The 20,912-nt window shown below is 39.8% G+C and overlaps 1 protein-coding gene across 1 annotated transcript in view; it reads left to right on the plus strand.

Moving 5' to 3' along the window:
- Positions 1 to 2,922: 2,922 nt before the first annotated feature.
- The window catches only part of uspl1 (ubiquitin specific peptidase like 1), a 40,918-nt gene continuing 22,928 nt past the window's right edge, over positions 2,923 to 20,912 (plus strand). The window contains exons 1-6 of the mRNA XM_053476141.1: positions 2,923 to 3,066; positions 6,626 to 6,759; positions 11,574 to 11,724; positions 11,996 to 12,118; positions 12,549 to 13,194; positions 13,277 to 13,387. Coding sequence (XP_053332116.1) covers positions 11,599 to 11,724; positions 11,996 to 12,118; positions 12,549 to 13,194; positions 13,277 to 13,387 — 1,006 coding nt within the window. The 5' untranslated portion in view covers positions 2,923 to 3,066; positions 6,626 to 6,759; positions 11,574 to 11,598. The remainder of the gene's footprint in view (positions 3,067 to 6,625; positions 6,760 to 11,573; positions 11,725 to 11,995; positions 12,119 to 12,548; positions 13,195 to 13,276; positions 13,388 to 20,912) is intronic.

Genomic DNA, 20,912 nt, shown 5'->3' on the forward strand with positions numbered 1-20,912 from the left:
GTCTTTCCCATATCCAGGAGAGTTACAGCATGGAGAAGCCCCAAAGGTACCACCCAGACTGTTTTATGCCCAGAGTGAAACATTGGCTGGACCAGTAAAGGTTTGGCCTGCAATATCATGGCATTTCCTAGGCCCAATAGTTGTGCTAGATGGGTGTGTCACTGCTAAGGATTACCAAACCATTCTGGAGGACCATGTGCACCCAATGGTTCAAACATTGTATCCTGAATGCGGTGCCATGTATCAGGATGATAATGCACACAGCAAGACTACTGGTGACAGAGATTGTTTAATGACCATGAAATTGAAGTTGAACATCTCCAATAGCCTGCACAGTTTATATCTGGTATTTATACCAGATATAAATATTATTGAGCTTCTTTGGGGTGTTTTGGAGGAGCGAGTCAGGAAATGTTTTCCAGCATCACATAGTGACCTGGCCACTATTCTGCAGGAAGAATGGCTCAAAATCCCTCTGGCAACTGTGCAGGACTTGTATCTGTCATTCCCAAGACGAACTGAAGCTGTATTGGCCGCAAAACGAGGCCCTACACCATACTAATGAATCTTTGTGGTCTAAAACCAGACGTTTCACTTTTATTGTCCAACCCCTGTATATATAAATACCAAACATGCGCATGTCTTTGGACGAAGTTTCTGGGGGAAAGCACAGGGAAAACATGCACACCACACAAACACACACACGCAAACAAGGCTAGATTTAAAAAAACACCATTGGGGCTTATATATATAATTAATCATAAATAGTATAAATTTCATTTATTTGTTAAATAATTATTTAAAAAAAAAGCAGTATATTAGTGGTAACAGAAAGTCTATTTTCCATATATATTTTACTTTACTACATGTGTATTTTATATGAGAGATTTATGACAACATTAGTGCGAGATAAATGGTTATTTATTTCACAATTTGTAAAGTCTACCCTTAAGGAGGTATTTAACAAAACTCGCTGACTTTAGTTGAAACTCAGAGTTAGATGAGCCTAAATTTAAGGAACGTAGGATGTTTTGGTTTCTAAAAATCAGTTCAGTTAACTTCAGCAACCTTTAACTGATCCATCAGTTGCATTTCTACCATGCTGACCAATATCTTACTGAAGTAAGTAAAGGTCAGTTGTGGAAGTGGGTGGACAATCTTCCTCACTGTAATGCTTAGTTAGGAAAAAGAAGATACAAGTTTTATTTTACTGTTATTATCAACTGGTAGTTGTTTTAATAAGGTCACCATAAAAAATAAAAAAAAAGTATTATTTAAAAGACTAAGAATTAGACACAGCAGCCCTAATAGCACTTCTCTGTGAGGAATTCCAGGAAAGTGAGACTGAAGAAGAATATTCAATTATTTGTCACATGTACTTTACAGCACAGTGAAATGTCTTCTTCGCATATCCCAATTAGGAAACTGGGGTCAGAGCGCAGGGTCAGCCAGCATACAGCGCCCCTGGAGCATATAGGGTTAAGGGCCTTGCTCAAGGGCTCAACAGTGGCAACTTGGCGATGCTGGGGCTCGAACCCCCGACCTTCCGATCAGTAACCCACAGCCTTAACCGACTGAGCCACCACTGCCCCACTGATGAGTATGTATTGCTCTCATGCAGGAAATATATACTCACAAAATATATACTCTGCAGATATACTCTGCTAAAACTAGGCAGAGTAGAAATTAATGTTGAGTCTTTTAAAATGGGGAGTCACTGATCAGTGAAGGAAGCATTTAAAGTTGTTTTTTGAGAAAGAATCGACTATATAGGACAGGAATGCTGAGGAGAGTGGCAGTATAGGTGGCAAGCTATGGAACTCCAATTAGATGCTGAGTGGTACTAAAAAACATGTCAAGAATAAAGAGTGTGTGGAAGTATCAGATAAAGCAGAAAAGAAAGTCAAGACAAGATTAGGGAATGATGCATTAGACATTTTAAGGAAGTCTGGTCTGGAAAATCAGCTACTGGAACCCTGGATCAGGCTGCAGAGCATTGACAGCAATACAACAAGTGAATGAAACCCCAGATCAGACCGCAATATGTGTACAGTGCATACAACAAAGGAGAAGAAGAAGGAGAAGATCCTATTTAGTAAGACAAATTTAGAGACTTGTATGTATAAAGGCATTTATATGTTGCTTTCCAATAAACAATATTAAATACTGGCAGTGTTGGGGTGACCTTTTTTTTTTTTGCTTAAAAAAAATACACTTGCACACTAACATATGTTGAATGTAGCCACAGAATGCTGTTTAATCAATTACAGTAGGCTAAACATCATAACTGCATGAAATTAAATTACACATTACATGCCTGAAATATTATAGTTTTGTGCCCAGTTAGTTGTATCTGCATTAATATAACTGTAAGAGAATTATTTTATATAAAATGAGTTATTTCTACAGTCTTGCTCTTTCGCATAGATCTGATATTAACGTGTCAAATCTTCCCCGAATATAATATAATATAACCTATTTGTATTGCTCCTTTTTTCATATGTTAAGTCTATAAGAATTGGGATATTAATGCATATGCAGTCATTAATATTTCTAACGCCGCTAAAAAGGAGTATGGGTCGTTTTTTTCTTCTGTTGGCATGGTGGTTCGTATTATCTGCGTTCCACTGACAAAGGCTTTTTCTCTCCTCGTGCACGTGGTTTATTCAGGGTTAACTTAACTTGAATTGATTGAACTAATTGCTATTACTCGTTATGAAACAGGAGTCTCAGAGTTTCACATGTCAGAATTAGCTAAACCAGAGTTCGGGATTCAACCCTGAGTTTCTTGAACATGTTTCCGAAAATACCAATCGCAATGGTTTGTTTTGAGTATGCCAATATGGCGCCAAAGTCCACTCCCCGGCTTCAGCTGCTTATAGGCAAAATGACCTGACGTCAGCTCGTACCTCCATGGTGAAGATTACACGACCGGAAGTAGAACGTTGGCCCCGCGTGAGAGGCTGCGTACAAATGGAGGATTGAGATGCCGGCGTGCTGTGTCTGCCAGTCAAATGTCTGACAATCGCCGGTTTTTATTTTGTCTCTTCCTTGGTCAATTTAGAGGTATGTACCCTACTTTCCTTATTAATATCATTACTAATATTATAGTAAAAGCTTTTTTCTAGAAAGTTCAGGGTAACGTTAATCAGTTTACTGCCTAGCTTAGCTTGTGGGTATATCTCTTCTAGCTCGAAGAACTATTTTGTTATGATGCTTTTTTTCTCTATGTGGACCATGAAGGTTTGGTCAAATATGTTTTAATTTTGGTCCGTAGGGACAAATGTGCTTTCACTGTTTTTTTCCCCTCACGTTTTATAGTCGGTTACCCCTTTTATGGGGAAAAATTTCCGTGACCCTAAATATTACTTTTTATGTGATGTAACTTGTTAATGATGATATAATTTATTGAGACATCTGAGTTTATTTAATATTTAGGGCTAAGCACTGACATCAGCCCTATATCATAGTGTGTAAAGGGAACTCTTGTTCTTCTAAAGATTATTGAGGCCGAGCACTATGAAATCAACCCTATGTCGTCATAGTGTGTAAGGGCCATCTTATTTTTCTAAGGGTATAATTTTTAAAACACCATCACAAGCTTTTTGGGGGTCTTTTACACGCTCAAAAACTCAGAATCCGCTGCTATTATGATGCCTGATAGTCTGGGCCCCGGGCTGGCCAGGTCATGCACACCTGCACATATGCACGTGAAACCCAGTACATGTTTAGAGCTCATTGAGCTAAAAAACGTTTATAAGGGCTCTACTCAACAGGAAGACAGTTATTTTGGGTTATAAATGGGATTTGATGCACTCTTACTAGGAAACTTATACGTTTGCCACAAAACTGGGCCCCATGTGATCTCAAGACATTGAGGATGCAAAATTGCAGACAGGTCTTCAGCCATGATGGCTTTAACTTATGCCATACAGAAGTTAATAACTTTGAGTGACATCACATTGGGTAAAATTACAATGCCATCACATGCCATCCAATTTTTCATAGCAAAAAACAAGTGCTGAATTAGCGCTGTTAGCGATTAGGGATTCAGAAAACCATTATAATGTTATAGTTTGGTGTGAATGTAAACTTCTTTGGAGTGACAATATTATTTTTAATTGAGTCACTAGTGCCATCTAGTGATAAAATCGCCATCTAGTGCAAGTACATGCATGCATATAAGTCTCTTCATAGTACAGTGGAACCTCAGATTGTAAGTAACCCGGTTTGTGAGCATTCTGCAAAACAAGCGTAATTTTTTTTTAAATAAAATTTTGACTTGAAAAACAATCATGCTTTGATTTACATGCACTTCTTGTTTTGACACCAAGTTCGAATGATACTCCAGATCAGACCGCAATATGTATACAGTGCATACAACAAAGGAGAAGAAGATCTTATTTAGTAAGACAAATATAAAGAATTGTATGCAGGGATGCACCGAATTCGGCAACCGAAATTATTCGGCTGAAAATAGGCATCTAGTGATGGGGTGCATCTGCAAAAACGTACGTAAGTTTAATTAATCACTTAAAATCAAGACACCCCGAACATCATGCAGAGTACGAGAAAGAAACGGTGGCTATGGCAACAGCAGCAGCGAATCCACATTTTTTGCACTATTTAATGCACATTTGTTGTTGTAGACATACAGAGTTACATTCTTTCAGCAGTCAGTTATAGGCCTAACATAGGCTATTCAAGAAGGGGGGTTTCAAAGATGGCCAAATAAAAATATTTTTTTATTTTACTAATTTATTTATTTTAAGTTATATTGTGCTTTGTTTGTATAATATCTGCTGGAATGTAAAAAAAAATGTTCAGTGTTTAATTTTTTTTTTAATTGTATTTTTGTTATTTGATTTATTTTTCTAAAAAGCAACACAAAATAGTAAAAAGCTAATTTTTACTATTTAATAAATAATTAATATAAATTGGCAAAATAAATGGGGAAAAAAATGCGAAATACAGCGGTATTCGGCCTTCGGCCAAGCATTTCTTTATTATACGGCTTCGGCCAAGAATTTCATTTCGGTGCATCCCTGATTGTATGTATAAAGGCATTTATATGTTGCTTTCCAATAAACAATATTAAATACTGGCAGTGTTGGGGTGACCTTTTTTTTGCTTAAAAAATACACTTGCACACTAACATATGTTGAAGGTAGCCACAGAATGCTGTTTAATCAATTACAGTAGGCTAAACTTCATAACTGCATGAAATTAAATTACACATTACCTGCCTGAAATATTATAGTTTTGTGCCCAGTTAGTTGTATCTGCATTAATATAACTGTAAGAGAATTATTTTATATAAAATGAGTTATTTCTACTGTCTTGCTCTCTTTTGCATAGATCTGATATTAATGTGTTAAATCTCCCCCCAATATAATATAATATAACCTATTTGTATTGCTCCTTTTTTCATATGTTGAGTCTTTAAGAATGGGGATATTAATGCATATGCAGTCATTAATATTTCTAACGTCACTCAGAAGGAGTATGGGTAGTTTTTTTTCTTCTGTTGGCATGGTGGTTCGTATTATCTGCATTCCACTGACAAAGGCTTTTTCTCTCCTCGTGCACGTGGTTTATTCAGGGTTAACTTAACTTGAATTGATTGAACTAATTGCTATTACTCGTTATGGAACAGGAGTCTCAGAGTTTCACATGTCAGAATTAGCTAAACCAGAGTTCGGGATTCAACCCTGAGTTTCTTGAACATGTTTCCGAAAATACCAATCGCTCCTTGTTTTGACACCAAGCGTCACATGAGCTAATGATGGTTCTCTCTCGTGCTGCGGAGTTTTGTGTATTTGTCTCCCCTGCTCGGTCTTAGTGCGCGTCTCTCACTCGTATAGTATTGTATTGTGTAACATCCGGGCGCCTGTACTGTTTACTATAACAGGTGCATGTAAGGGATCTTTTAGTTTGTTTGTGTAAAAGACATCCTTTCGCGCATGTTTTTATAGCATGTGCGCGTAAAGCAAGTGAAATGAGAGAGATTAAAGATAATTTTTTAAATCTCTGTCAGCCTGCACTGATTCCATTAGTGTGCACGCGTGCATCATTGGACAGAATGTCCCTTCCCTTCTCCTCTTACCTTCTCACACACACTGCTCTGTCACGATTCCTTTTTAAAGGTAAAGTGCAGGTTAATTTTTTATTTTTACTTTACAGCAGTGATTGCGTTAGTGTGCCCGCACTTGAGTGTCTTTAGAGATGTTCCTTATTAATTTTTCAGATAAAACAATGTTTGTTAGTGTGTGTGTGGGAAAGTTGTCCGGCTCAGTAGCCCCCTCCCCCCCCCCCCCCCCCCCCCCCCCCAAATGAGAAAGGAGGGAGGGAGTCACACACACACGCACTTTCTAACAGAAACACTTATCTGTTGGAATAAAGGTAAAGTTAAGGTTACATGTTAATTTGTTTTATTTTGTATTAATTTTTTTTATTAGGCATATTAAAATTTGATTATATTTAACAGTAGATCATTTTTGTACTACGTGCAAAATATAAATGCTTCAATATAGTATTGCCTCATTAAAAAAATTATTGTGCTTTTTATTCTGGGAAACTGAAGCTCTGCCTCTACCCTTTCTTTCTTTTTTCTCTCCCTGGCCAGGCTTTAGGTATCAATGTCAGGTGGAGATTAAGTGCGTGTTGAAGGTGATCAGTCAAAGGAATGGACACTCCTGCCACTGTTTCCGTTGAGTGTGTGCGAGCGAGAGAGCACTTAACCATGTTACATTTTTAAAAGTTTGTAAATTTTTTTAATTCCTGCAAACACTAAAAATATAAAATATAAATATACTGCCCTTAAAGTATAGTAGTGTAGATACTCAGCAAAACTATAATATGGCATTTGCACACTTGTCAAACTTCATTATGTCTGGTTTTACAGAATGGATATCAGCATTTAAGCTGGAGTTTTTTTTTTTTTGGCAGGTTTACAATTTAATGATTGAGTAAATTGCATGACCAGTGTTTTTGACATACAGTGGTTAATCAATCGGAATGTAGGTCCTACCGTCACCGCGCTCGGCGGTACCGTTTCGCTTTGTGCGTTTGCTGGCTTTTACCGTTGAGTGGCGCTATATAACTACAGGCTGACGCCTCATGCCTTAGTTCATTCTCTGCTGGATTAATGAGACACGAAGTTTTAGAACTGCACGTAGTAGCAGATAAAATCAAGTAAAACATTGTAGTTATAATCACAGAACTAAAATGACGATACAAATGTAGAATTTAAATTAAATTAAATCTTATTAGGATCAAATTTAAACAAAATAAATGTTAACACGGTGAGCCTTTAAATTTTATCACGTGTAATTAGAAAAGACGCTTGTAGGGTTTTGTGTCGTCTTATATCTTGTGTTCTTTAAATTTATAGTAGATTTATTAACTAAAATAAATGACCATAAAAATTATAACATTGTCAGGACGTTCTACTGCGTCAGCTGATGTTGGTCATTCAGCCCCGCTTGTGTTTGTGCGTTATTATAAGAATGAAATGCAGTAGACTGTTATGATCTGTAACGGATTCGACCTATGTTGCACGGGCGGCACCATAAAGCACGGACACGAGGCGAGGTCTTACGGGAAAAGGGTAATTTATTTAGGCAAAATGAGGAAGGAAAGTGTGAGGGAGGAAGAATGGAAAGAAAGGGATAAAGGTTGTGCATGTGCAGTTCCGGGGGCTGTGCCACACTGGCATGCGGGCACACAGCTGACGATAAGTGTTGGTTTGAGTGGCAGAACTGAGCACGCGGAGGCAGCGCTCCTGCACACTCCCTCGTGACGGCGCTTCTCCCGCTGTTGATGGCCGGCGCGAGTTCTCGCTGACACAAAAACCTAACCACACTTTTCCTCTTCAGCAGCGGGGCTGCGAGGGCGGGCACGGTGCGGGAGTGAAGGTGCCGCGGGAGCTCGCGCAGCTCTTTCTCGCGCTGTTCTCAGCGCGGAGATCTAAGGGCGGAATTCTAGTGTCCTTGTTTAAAGTCCCTGGGCCGTGTCACAGCTCCCCACTGACATGCTTTTTTTTTTTTTTAATATTCTCCATTACATCACGTACTTCCCAGACCTCAGACAAACCTCCGCGCCTTGCTTTTATAATGCGGAGCAAGCCCGAAATCATATTAACGTTAATTATCGCCAGCCGGCACAAATAGGCGGCTCCCGTCCCCTTTGCTGCCTATTCAGGGAGCCTACGGAGTGAGGGAGTAGTTATAGTAGATTTGGGCGTACACCCATCACACGCGCACGCCGTGGCAGATCATCATAATTGTTCTAAACTTGTATTTCATAAGGTTTTCCGAGCGGTGGTACAGCGCAACGGGGGTCATTATTTACTATTAAACATTAAACGAATTTACAAAACTTAATGCGTGCGATTAAGCGCTGATTCTACGTAGGAAAGTAAAGAAGAGGATCCTGATGCTCAACATTCCGGAGACCAAACCCCATTTAAATTAAATTAACAAATATTGCATGTAAATAACAATAGCCCACGTTTAAAAAAGCATTTTTATTTAGATTATAAAAAAATAATCCTGCATCTGTTTTAGGTATTCCAGCTGCCACTGTTGTAAAATTATTAGGATCAAATTTTAGCACAATAAATGTTAACACAGTGAGCCTTTTGATTTTATCACTTGTAATTAGAAAAAAAGCGTGTATGGATTTGTGTCATCTTATTTCTTGTGTTCTTTAAATTTATAGTAGATTTATTAACTGAAATAAATGACCATAAAATTAAAACAGTGTTAGGACGTTCTACTGCGTCAGCAGATGTCGGTCTTTCAGCCCCGCTTGTGTTTTTGCGTTATTATAAGAATGAAATGCAGTAGACTGTTATGATTTGTAACGGGTTCGACCCATGTTACTCAAACAACTCAGTTCAGGTGTAAGTAAATGGATAGAAAGTAAATGTCTGTGCTGTTTGGGGGAGGGACGTGCTAATGATTTGGTCGGCTCTGTGTGTGTGTGTGTGTGTGTGTGTGTGTGTGTGTGTGTGTGTGAGAGAGAGAGAGGGGTGTCGCGGTCGTTTTCAGTGAAACAAAGGCTCAGCTGAAAAATGTTAGGCACATCAGTCACTTAACCCCCAATAAAAGGTATTTGAGTGTTATGATAGTTGTAATATAACAGATGCGCACTGAATACTAAACCTAAACCAGGCACGGAGATTATTGAACCAAGATAGCCCCCATACCCGTTTAAAAAAAAAATAAAAAAATACCAAAGAATTTTATTGTGTATAGACTGATTAAAAACAATGCAATTGCTATCATAAGGAAAATAACAAGTTCTTCCATTCCAATGATTAAAAAAGGTAACAATATCAACTTTAGAATCTAGAATCCAGGAGATTAAAATTACACAAATTAAAATCACTGAAAGTCTCCAGAAGAGCCTCAGATTCAAGAGGTTTTTAAAGTGGGGAGAAGTGCATTTCAGTTCCTCTGAATGTATAGGTGAGAACAGCCGATTCACACCTGGGGAGGGTGAATAATTTGTATTTGTATGTTGTCTGGCATTGTAAAGCACTATAGTGACACTAAAAGAACAACCCAGGATTAATAGGAATTCTTATACTGCATAAACATTATTTAGCACAAAAAAATTCCTCGCGCTCGGGAAAACTATGCGTGCGGTTGAGCGCTTTTTAGACTATAGGAAATTAAATCGGAGGGTTTTTATTTAGACTATTAAAAAAATAACCTGCGTCTATTTTTAGGCGTGCCAGCTGCCACTTTTTAGTTAGAAGTTTTCAATACAAAGCTTGGGTTACAGGGGATTTTACTACGCGGTGTGAGTGCAATGGCCATCCGTCTGCTCGCGCTGACTCTGCTCTCCGCGGATGGCCGGACCGGCCCCTCCCACCTCTCGCTCCTTTGAAGTTCCTGGGGCGCGTTCCATTTGCCCTGCTTGCATGCCGCACTTCCGCGTTGTTGCACGCGCGCTGCATACACAGCGCGTAGTAAAATCCAATGTAGCCCAACAAACCCTGAGTATTTTATAGCGCGGGGTGCAAGCCCGGGCAACGATAGCAACGATAGCTCACCAGTCATGTGTAATTCTGCGGTCCCGCTGCTTCGCATGTCTGAAGGGGAGGCCGTCTAACTAGTGAGCGAGGAGCGATATTGATTTGGGCGCACGCCGTGACAGGCTGAAAAAACTGTCAGATTAATGTGCAAAAACTATATAATAAAACTATATAAGACTACATGCCTTTATAAGACTCAACTTTTATTTAAGCGCACTCACAATAACGAAAAAACTTTGTGATTTTGTAAGTGTTGTGATTTTGTAAGTGTTGTAAGCTGCGCTGCTCTGTATTGTTTTTGGTGAACTTGAGCGCGTCAGAAAATGAACGCAAACGTTTTTTTAAATGTTCAGAGTCAGTCTGCTTGCTGTTTTCCCGACGCGTTCATAATCATTAGTCTACTTCTGCCGGTGCGCTCTGGAAAACTTCATGCATGTGGCTGAGCGCTGATTAAAACTATGGAGTAAATTAAAGAGGAGAATCACGATGCCGAATCGAAGTCCTGAGCCCAAACCTCATTTAAATTAAATTAACAAATATTATAAGTAAAAAAAACAATAGCCCATGTTTAGAAACCGTTTATAAATTCTTTCCGACATGAGTTGGCCCGGTGTTATGCGCAGAGCGCCGGGAGATTTCCTGAAGCTCCGAAATCACTGGGCATGTTTTCTAAATAGCCGCTATCTTTAATAACTGATGGAGGTTTTGAGCTGTATACACACGCATTCCTGCCTAAACAACTCTTAAAACTACACCTGTAACACAATAAACAGTAATATTTCAAACATTCTGCAGGCTGATATTTGGAGAAAGGAAAGAATAATGAATAAACCAGTTGTTGGGTCAAAATAACCCAACCAGGTGTTCATTTTTAAACTACATCTCATATGAGCCAACATGAGCAACCCAACAATGTGTTTAAAGTACCTGAAATAATCCAGAACTTAAATAACAATAAACCGATACAGAGATACGCTGTATAACGGTCACTGTTGTATTTACGGCAACGAGCGAAAATGTCACTTTGCGCCACTTGGCGGCCATTTTACGAATGACTTTGAAATGCAACTGATTTATTTTGGCCGCTGACGTTATTACGCGGCGGTGAGCGCGACGGTAATAACCATTCCAATTGATCAACCACTGTATGTGACATTGAGTTATATAATGCCTATAGCTGAAAAAACTATACATGGTATGTAAATTTACTAGTCTCCACCAGCATGTTTTCTAGAGCAATGATATTTCAAATATTCATCATTTGTCATTTAGTCAAGATTGCTTTAACCTTATTTTACGAAAATAATTTTAAAAAACAAGCTTCCAACGCTGTCCCAATGTCTGTCAGTTCCCACAACTTTTTGATAACAAAGAGGGTCTGGATATTTATTTTAAAAAATTTGTGACCAAACATTCAAGCTAGAGAGAACAGATGCAGATAATGCAAAATTGTCCCCAATAAAAGGATTTTAAGAAGGAAGATTCATTTATTTCTTTATTTAAATCTGAATTGTGCTTTTATTTCTAGGTTATGAGAAGATGAGGACACATTCATGCTGATGCTGAGGTCATGGCGAAGCGATCCATCCTATAAAAGTGAACGGAATGAAGGGCCAATGAACGGTGAAGGCTGTGATCTAAGTGTGCCAAGCCCAGCGCTGGCAGGGTATTTGGGAAATGTCAGTTGTGTTCTGTTCTCCCCTACTGTCACATGTGCAAAGCTGTTAATAAAACATGCACAGATTGGATCTTGTATTGGACAAACCATTCTTACTCAAATCATTTACAAAATTATTAAATATAAGGAAATCTTGGTAAAAGGCGAAAGTTACAGAAAAGTGAAGTTATGCACCAGCTGTTGTGATAATTCTAAATTGCTGTTACCAAAGAAGTGCTTTGGAAGTGTGAATGGTTTTACTGTATTCTAAGTTACTATGTTGTGTACTTAAGGCTGAGAATAGAGGGGTGGTAAGTGGAGCCTGCCCTTGGTGTTCTGCAAAAGGACAACTAAATGTTCTTCGCTCATATGCATTCAACTTTAAAGAATCCATCATGCTCTGTACTAGTCCGCTGGTAAGTCTCATCATTTACCACCACCAAGTGTCTTTTCAATCTGTCTGCATATATTGATTATGATGCCAGAAAATGTAGATTTGTTAGAAAAAAAACAGCAATTGTACTGTTTTTTTTTTTTCCTGTTACTTTTTACTAAGCAGTCTTTATCCCATAATTTTATTCTCTCTCTCTCACACACACACACATACGCACACACACACACACATACATACATATATGGTAAAATATTTATAATTCCACTACAATCTTGCAGCAGGATCTATGGCTGGCTCAGCTCCCAGTAAATAATAGCTAATAAGAAATCTGTATTATTACAGAATGAGTTGATCCACAAGCAAGTTATACTCAAGATAATTTTACAAGATAATTTTACAGCGCTATATTGGATTTCAGACAATAACCTTAACGTAATTTTCTGCCTATCCAGTGCCTTTTCCCTCTAGTTAGTGGGCCCTTGGACAGTATCCATGCCATCCTTTCTTCATCTCAAGATGTACAGGGATGCAAGAGGAAGTTCTGTTTCACACTAGAGACTGGAGACCATGATCCATCCCCCAAGCACCGAAAGAAAGAAGGGCTGAACATTTTGACAGATGTAAAATGCCAAAGTTTGGGTTTTGGTGACTGCAGAGTGTCTGCAATGTCAGTTAAAAATGAATTGTTAATCAATGATCATAAGAAGCAGCAAGAGGTTGAAAATGCTTTCAGGAATACTGAGGCCTTTTGTGTCAATAGTGGGGATTCAGGATTCTCTAATGATGCACAAATGGAGGAGCCTGTATCTAGCTGTCAGGCCAATATGTGGAAGGTACCATCAATGGATGCAGCTGTGCAAGGTTTCATACAGATGGTACCTACATGGCAACATTTGTTTTGGAAAAATAAGGATAACTTGTGTTGGTTAGATTCCATGCTTGTGGCACTTGTACACTCCAGGATACTTAGAGAAGCATCTTATGAAAATGTATGCTTGACTGACAAATTCCCCTGCAAAAATTATACTGTGAAGAACTTGTGTGCAACATACAAAACATTATGTACATATATTAAAGCCAAGGAACAACAGTGCCAAGGTTAGTGAGCTTGTATTTAATCTTTTTTGTAATAGTTTAGCCCATGTGGTAGCTGTGCTCATATTTCTTTTTATTTCAGTAGACAACATTTTACGATTGCCTTTTGATGATCGCCAGAAAGTAGAGCAAGAGTTGGAAGCTCTTCGGATGTCTGTCTTTCAGTTTCTTCACCCAAAGCTTCAGTGTGAATTGGGTAAGAACCATTTTTAACATGTTTTCAGAGGTTGTGACTTAAAGAGAAATTGAAATGCATCAAATGTGTTTGTTACAATATTTGTACTGTTTATTTCTTTGATGGGATTTTGTATTTATTATTTCTTTAAATAGTTATGTGAACATTTGATAACACAACTACACTGGGGTTTGATTTTAAAGAGACCATTTGAAGCAGTCTCAACATAATTGATAGAGATTTCTCAAGAGGTTCCGTTCTTGCTGAACATTTCCTGGGAATGTTCTTGCTGAACATTTCCTGGGAATATTTTTTTCCCTAAAAAAGAATAAAAAGCAATAGCTGAAGAACAATGGGACATTTTGTGTAGAGATTTTAGGACGTGTTTTTTTGATGTTGGTGTGTAGAGGTGCAAAACATCATTTTAGGTAGTGGGCCACATTACATTTTCTTGGATGTACTCGCTAGACACAGTTGCCTCATACCATGCCTGAGCAGGATTGTTCAAACCCTCCCACTTCCCTGCTGGCTTCCATTTATGTTGCTCATTCTAAATTTTAGCATATTATAATTGAGCTTTTGTTGTTACAATAAAGAATCCTTGAATCAGCTAAGGATATCAAGAACACTGAAGCATGCTTTCAGGCAAGATTCAAATAACTTTATTAATCCCAGAGGGAAATTGCTTATGCTTGGTTACAGGTGCTCACAGTTGTTAACTAAGAAAAGGTAATAAAGAATAATGGTAATAAATAATAATAATAATAATTAAAAAAAAGTTCCTAAAACAGTAAGTACCATCAAAATTTGACTCAAGGCCACTTGTAAGTATTGCACAGTAATCTAGTATATTCATGTAATATTGTATTATTATATGTAATCTTGTTACATATTTTATTGGGAAGTAGGCAGTAATCAATATTATTAATATGGTAAGTGATAATGTCCTGTTGTGTAACAGTTAGTGAAAAATCCACATACATGTGTGTATAAGTTACAGAGAAGAGTTGTAAACTTTTATGGCCGTTGGGAGAAAGGATCTCCTGTGGCGCTCTGTGGAACACTTGATAGTAATCAGTCTCTGGCTGAAACTGCTCCTCTAGCAAAGATGGCTAAAACCACTTAGTGGTCAAGCATTTGTGGAGGCATTTTCTAGCAAAATGTCCTTTCAGTGTACAGAGATGAGTAACTTCATTATCAGTCTTTGACTAGATATGCATTACAGAAGAATTTGAGGTAACTTCCACTTTGAAAAGAGTATGCATTAAGTATTCCAGATATTGCTGTACATTTGTCGAATCATAAAATGTTGCAAAACCTGGACAATTTTTGATGATTTCTATAAAACAGGACATAACACAACCCTGATTTTAATTAATTTTCAATATGAGGTGATGTGAAGTAACCCCTATTTTTTTTGAGTAACATGTATACGTACAGACCTGGGGTTCTGGGGTGGTAAAAAAGGGGTACACCCCAAAATGTTATTTTTATGCATCTCCATTACCATAAGTAATAGCCAGATTCTGGTTGTAGAATCTGAATCTACATGAAAAATTACATGTCTCCATATTTTATATAGTTTTATCTCCATATGACATATTGCAAGTGAAAGGAAAAGGGGTTTCAAAAAAGCTGGCGTGGCACGTCAAGGCCAAAAATCAAGATGGCTGCCATTTTTTAACGAGAGGGAGTTGGGACAAAAAAAATTGGGTTTTTTTGTTCTCATACCAATACCAACAATTGGTGAAAAAATCAGCAAAATCTGAGAAGTCATGGTGGAAAATTTCTTTTCCACTGGTTGATTTGAGATGGAATTACTCGTGTGTGTGACTGTCAGTAGACACACCACTATTGTACTACCATTCATGTACCTGTTTATTTTGATAGCACGAGTGCAGTGTACTGTCCAGTACTAATTAATTGATTGTGGATAGCATTTTTTTCTTCCAAACAGATATTGACAAATAGACTTGGGCAGGCTGGCCAGGTACATTGACAGTCATTCAAGTATACTCTGTATACTCTGTGTGGGGAAACACTGCCGCCACACAAAGGGGTGTCCCAGGATGATTTATTTAAAACTACAGACAATAAAATTGTTTTAAAAATAAGTGATAAAGAAAATCAAGCATACAAGACTGCCTGATCTCAGTTCAGTTTTATTTATTTTGTGCTTTTAGCAGTGTATATTTTTTACAAGCTGTGTTTTAACAAAGTTTATCCCAAATGAGGAAGCCGGAGGTGAAAGTGGCAGAAAAAACTCCCCGATATGAAGTGGGAACACCATCCTCATTTGGGTGATACTGAGGATGGGACCATCAATGTAACATTCTATAAACATGTGCTCTTAAGGTTGGAACTGCAGTTGTATAACACGGATTAGTTTTATATGAAGTCCACCTTGAGGTTACCAACTTTTCAATGATTAAGGCTTGGGTCCAAAATTTTTTGTGGTAATTTCTGTTTTTGAAATTTTTTAATAAGCTGTGATGATGATCTTGCATCTTTAAGCAAATCATATGGGTTTATCTTCATATATTGCCAAGCGATATCTGCTCCCAGAACGGAACTCATTTGAAATTAGGGGAGTGCATGTATATCAAGCTGCCTGTATATCAAAGCTGCATTAAATCAAGCAAGGAGACATAACCCTGATAAGTTGCCAGTATTAGGTACCTCTTCATTTAGTGCTCTCTGTGTTGATAAGGCCAAACTTCTGACTGAATTTTATAGATATTATTTCCAATGTATATATTTATGAGCATAACTTTTTAGAGGGTTTTTTTCCATATTCAATCTTGTTGAAAAATGAGAGGTTTAATATTGACCTATAGTTAATTTTTAATAATCGATTTACTAATGTTCCAAATATTCTACCTGATTTAAAAAAAAATGTATGTTCAGTGGGATTTTTTGTTTTTGTTTCCTCTTCAGGCATCTTAAAATTACACATTTTCGAGCTGTAATTGCAAAACCACATTTCTTTGAAACCATGATATTTTTACTTTACCATACAGAATCTTGAGCAATTAAGTGAGAGGGGCAAATTGATGCACAGCATGGACAGCTTTTTTTTTTTTTTTTTTTTTGCCCTTAAATTAAAAAACTGCATTCTGTAAATATTGAAGTAATTGTATATTTTAATAATAATACATGATTAAGATCAAACAAAATATAAATAAAATTTAAGAATGCAAAATATTTGGCCTTGGCACAGTTATTACACATGCATGCAAATGGTCCCATCGGGCATGGGAACTACCATGATAGAGCTGGACAAGGTGCTAGTGGAATTCTCTTTGACGCTTTTGAGGACCAGATCATGACCTTGTGGTTCAGAAGGCAGAGTAGCAAGGGTTGAGACAACAGGTAAATGTCAATTCACCTTTTAGTAAATTGTCTGATACAGCTTTTATTGTTCTCTTAAATAGTTGTTCCAGGCAGTAGATCACTGGCCCTGCTTGCTCTGTACGGTGTACGTGAAATGTGAATTAAAGTGGCAAAGTGTCATGTGCAATGGCAGATAAACATGTATTGTATGAAAAGTGACTTGTGCAATGGCTTCAGATATGTAAATATGTATTGCATGAATGTGTCCATGATTGTCCAGTCAGTGTTTAAAAGATATTACTCCTGTGTGGTGTGATTTGAGAGACCTTATCGCCTGCGGGAAGAAGCTCCTCCTCAGTCTCTCTGTGTTGGCCTTCAGGGAGCGGAATCGCTTCCCAGACCGCAACAGAGAAAACAGTCCATTGTTGGGATGGCTGAGGTCCTTCACAATTTTCCTGGCCTTGGTCCAGCACCGCTTGCTGTAGATCAAGTGCAGGTCAGGGAGCTTGGTGCGGATGATGCGCTCAGCTGATCGCACCACCCTCTGTAGAGCTAGTCTCTCCTGCATGGTGCTGTTTCCAAACCAGGTCGTAATGTTTCCCGTGAGGATGTTCTCTATGGTACAGGAGTAGAAATTCCTGAGCACCTTAGAGGGCAGTCTAAAGTCTCTCAAGCGTCTGAGGTGGTACAGACGCTGCCGGGCCTTTTTTACCACAGTGTTGATGTGACAGGACCATGACAGGTCCTGCGTGATGTGAACAACGAGGTATCGGAAGCTGTCCACTCTCTCCACTGGGCTCCTGTTGATGATGGGGGCCTGGTAGTTCCTCTCCTGCTTTGTACTAAAGTCCACTATCAGCTCCTTTGTCTTGCTGACGTTCAGGAGGAGATTGTTCCTCTGGCACCAGTTCTCCAGATTTACAATCTCCTCTAGGTAGGCCGACTCATCATTGTTGGTGATCAGGCCCACCACGACAGTGTCGTCAGCAAACTTGATGATGGCGGTGGAGTTGGTAGTGGCCACGCAGTCGTGTGTGTACAGAGAGTACAGCAGGGGGCTCAGAACACAACCCTGGGGGGCTCCAGTGCTTAGAGTGAGTGAGGCTGAGACATGTCCGCCCATCCTTACTGCCTGTGGTCTGCCAGTCAGAAAATTGGAGATCCACTGACACATTGATGAGCTAAGTCCCAGGTGCTCCAGCTAGGTGGTGAGTGTGGAGGGAATTATGGAATTAAATGCAGAGCTGTAGTTGATGAAGAGCATTTTAACAAAATTCCCTTTCCTAGTGTCCAGGTGAGTAAGTGATGTGTGGTGGAGATGAGAGATTGCATCGTCTATGGAACGGTTCTGGCGGTATGCAAACTGTAGTGGGTCGAGTGTGTCCGCTAGTGAAGAAATGATGAAGTCTCTGACCAGGCGTTTAAAGCACCATCACTACTGAGGTGAGGGCTACAGGGCGATAGTCATTGAGAGGAGCAGGATGAGGTTTCTTCGGGACAGGAACAATGATGGACTCTTTGAAGCATGTGGGGATCACCGACTGAGATAAAGAAATGTTGAATATCTCTGTGAACACAGGTGCTAGCTGGTCTGCGCAGGCTCTGAGGATACGACCTGAGATGCCGTCTGGTCCTGCTGCTTTCCTGGTGTTCACTCTCTTCAAGGCTCTCCTCACGTCATGCTCGGTGATGATAAACGCGTTTCCGGTGCTGGCAGTGTCTTCCTGTCTGCATCCGTTAGCGCCGCTAGCATTAGCGTCTTCAGCTGCAGCCTCGAAGCGAGCATAGAAAGTGTTCAGCTCGTCTGCCACCGTCCGCGTTCGTCATACCGGTTGTTGGTGTTTTATAGTCCGTAATTGTCCTTAGTTCCTGCCACAGGCTCCTAGAGTCACTCTGTTGGAGCGGTGACTCTAGTTTTCTCCCAGAGCGCTGCTTCGCCTCTTTCACCGCCTTCCGGACGCTGTATGACGCAGCCTTGTATGGTTCCATGTCCCCCGACGCAAGTCCCGTGTTGTAGGCAGCGATGTGAGATCTCAGAGCGTCGCGGATGGTTTTATCCACCCACGGCTTCTGGTTGGGAAACGTTCTGATAGTCTTTTTCTCTATGGTATCGTCCGCTAGTTTCCCAATGAATTCCACAACCGCTTCCGTAAATATGCTGACGACATCTTAGCCTGTTCCTGACGCCGGCTTGTTTCCCTTGAGGCCGCCGCTTCGCGTCGCGTCCATTGTTCTCACTCGGCCAGCTCGGATCTGGAGTTAAAAACGTCGAATTGTGAGTACATTGTATACCAATAGAAACAAGAATGTCTCTATCATACCTAATGCACTCCATGGTGATGATTTTGCCGATTTTAAAACACTGAAAACTAACTTAAAAAAACCTGAGAAAAGGTGGTCGGAGCAGCCGTGACGGCAGCCGACCTCACCGGCGCCATCTTGGAATTTGGAATTTACTTGCAGTGGGATATAGCAGCAAAGCTTCATCTCTTTTTCTCTATGGTATCGTCCGCTAGTTTCCCAATGAATTCCACAACCGCTTCCGTAAATATGCTGACGACATCATCGGAGCTGTTTCGGAACATGTCCCAGTCTGCGTCATCGAGTGCATCCTGTAACGCGGCCACCGATTGGTCCGTCCAGCGCGCGACGTGGTGGGGCAGGTGATGTGCTGATAAAAGTTCGGTGCTGCGCGTTTGAGGTTGGCACTATTAAAGTCCCCCGCCACAATAAGCGCAGCGTCCCGGTGTTGTGTTTGGTGCTGTGAGTGCCTCATGCAGCTCGCATAAGGCAGTGTCTGTGTCCGCTTGTGGTGGAATATAAACGGCGCTGATTATGACCGATGTGAACTCCCGAGGTAGATAAAAAGGACGACACATGATGGACAGTAAGTCCAGATTTGGTGTGCAGGAGCGTGTGAGAGGAATAACGCTCGCACTGTTGTTCACCATTAAACACACGCCGCCTCCCCTTGACCTTCCCAAGTCCCGTGTCCTGTCCATGCAGTGAACCGAGAAGAACTCGGCCGGCTGGATGGCGTGGTCCGGCACCGCTGGGTTTAGCCATGTCTCAGTGAAGCAGAGGAGATTGCAGTCCTGTATGTCTCTCTGGAACTTTATCCTGGCCCTGAGGTCATCGAGCTTGTTTTCCAGTGACTGGACGTTGGCGAGCAGGATGCTAGGCAGAGGTGTGCGGTGTGCACAGGCTCTTAGCCTGTTCCTGACGCCGGCTTGTTTCCCTTGAGGCCGCCGCTTCGCGTCGCGTCCATTGTTCTCACTCGGCCAGCTCGGATCTGGAGTTAAAAACGTCGAATTGTGAGTACATTGTATACCAATAGAAACAAGAATGTCTCTATCATACCTAATGCACTCCATGGTGATGATTTTGCCGATTTTAAAACACTGAAAACTAACTTAAAAAAACCTGAGAAAAGGTGGTCGGAGCAGCCGTGACGGCAGCCGACCTCACCGGCGCCATCTTGGAATTTGGAATTTACTTGCAGTGGGATATAGCAGCAAAGCTTCATCTCTTGGTTTGAGCTTGTGTGGGTGGGCTGGCCAAGCAAATAAGGCAATGGCTGCTTTTTCCAGCCTTCATGAACACGGACAGGTAGAGTGATGCAGAGATGGTGTCTTTTTTTTTTTTTTTTTTTTTGTCTTTTTGTTTTTCAAAACAAAAGTGAAGATTTGAGTGTTATGATTTAATTGTTTTGCTATGGGCACCCCAGGGTGCTCTGTAGATGAGCAGATTACTGAATTTAGATGCGGGATTACTGAATTAAGATGCGCACATTTCTTAGCCCCTCTCCTATGAGAATGGTGTATTTAGAAAGGGGCTCGTCTGCAAGAGCTTGTGCGCGAACCACTGAGCTTCTACTAGTTTTAATTTTCAAGTATTTTCAATTTTAGTCTTAGTCCCGGGATAAATGTCCCTGATAGTTTCATATTTAGTCAATCTCATCCTATTTTTGTTTAGTCAAGTTTTAATCAACTAAAAGTCTGGACATTTCAGTCTAGTTTTAGACAATAAAAACATTTTAGCAGTATTATTATTATTATTATTATTATTAGTTAACTAGGGCTGAAACGATTCCTAGAGTAATTGTGGTAAGAGAAAAGCATTATTTTTGTTCGCAAAACAATTTAAATCAGACCTTGTACATTTTCAAGAATCCCACTTTAATGAGGACGATTTTAACTTTTGGAGGTCTCAA

This window comes from Clarias gariepinus, chromosome 17 (genome assembly GCF_024256425.1).
Source record: "Clarias gariepinus isolate MV-2021 ecotype Netherlands chromosome 17, CGAR_prim_01v2, whole genome shotgun sequence".
Classification (NCBI taxonomy): domain Eukaryota; kingdom Metazoa; phylum Chordata; class Actinopteri; order Siluriformes; family Clariidae; genus Clarias; species Clarias gariepinus.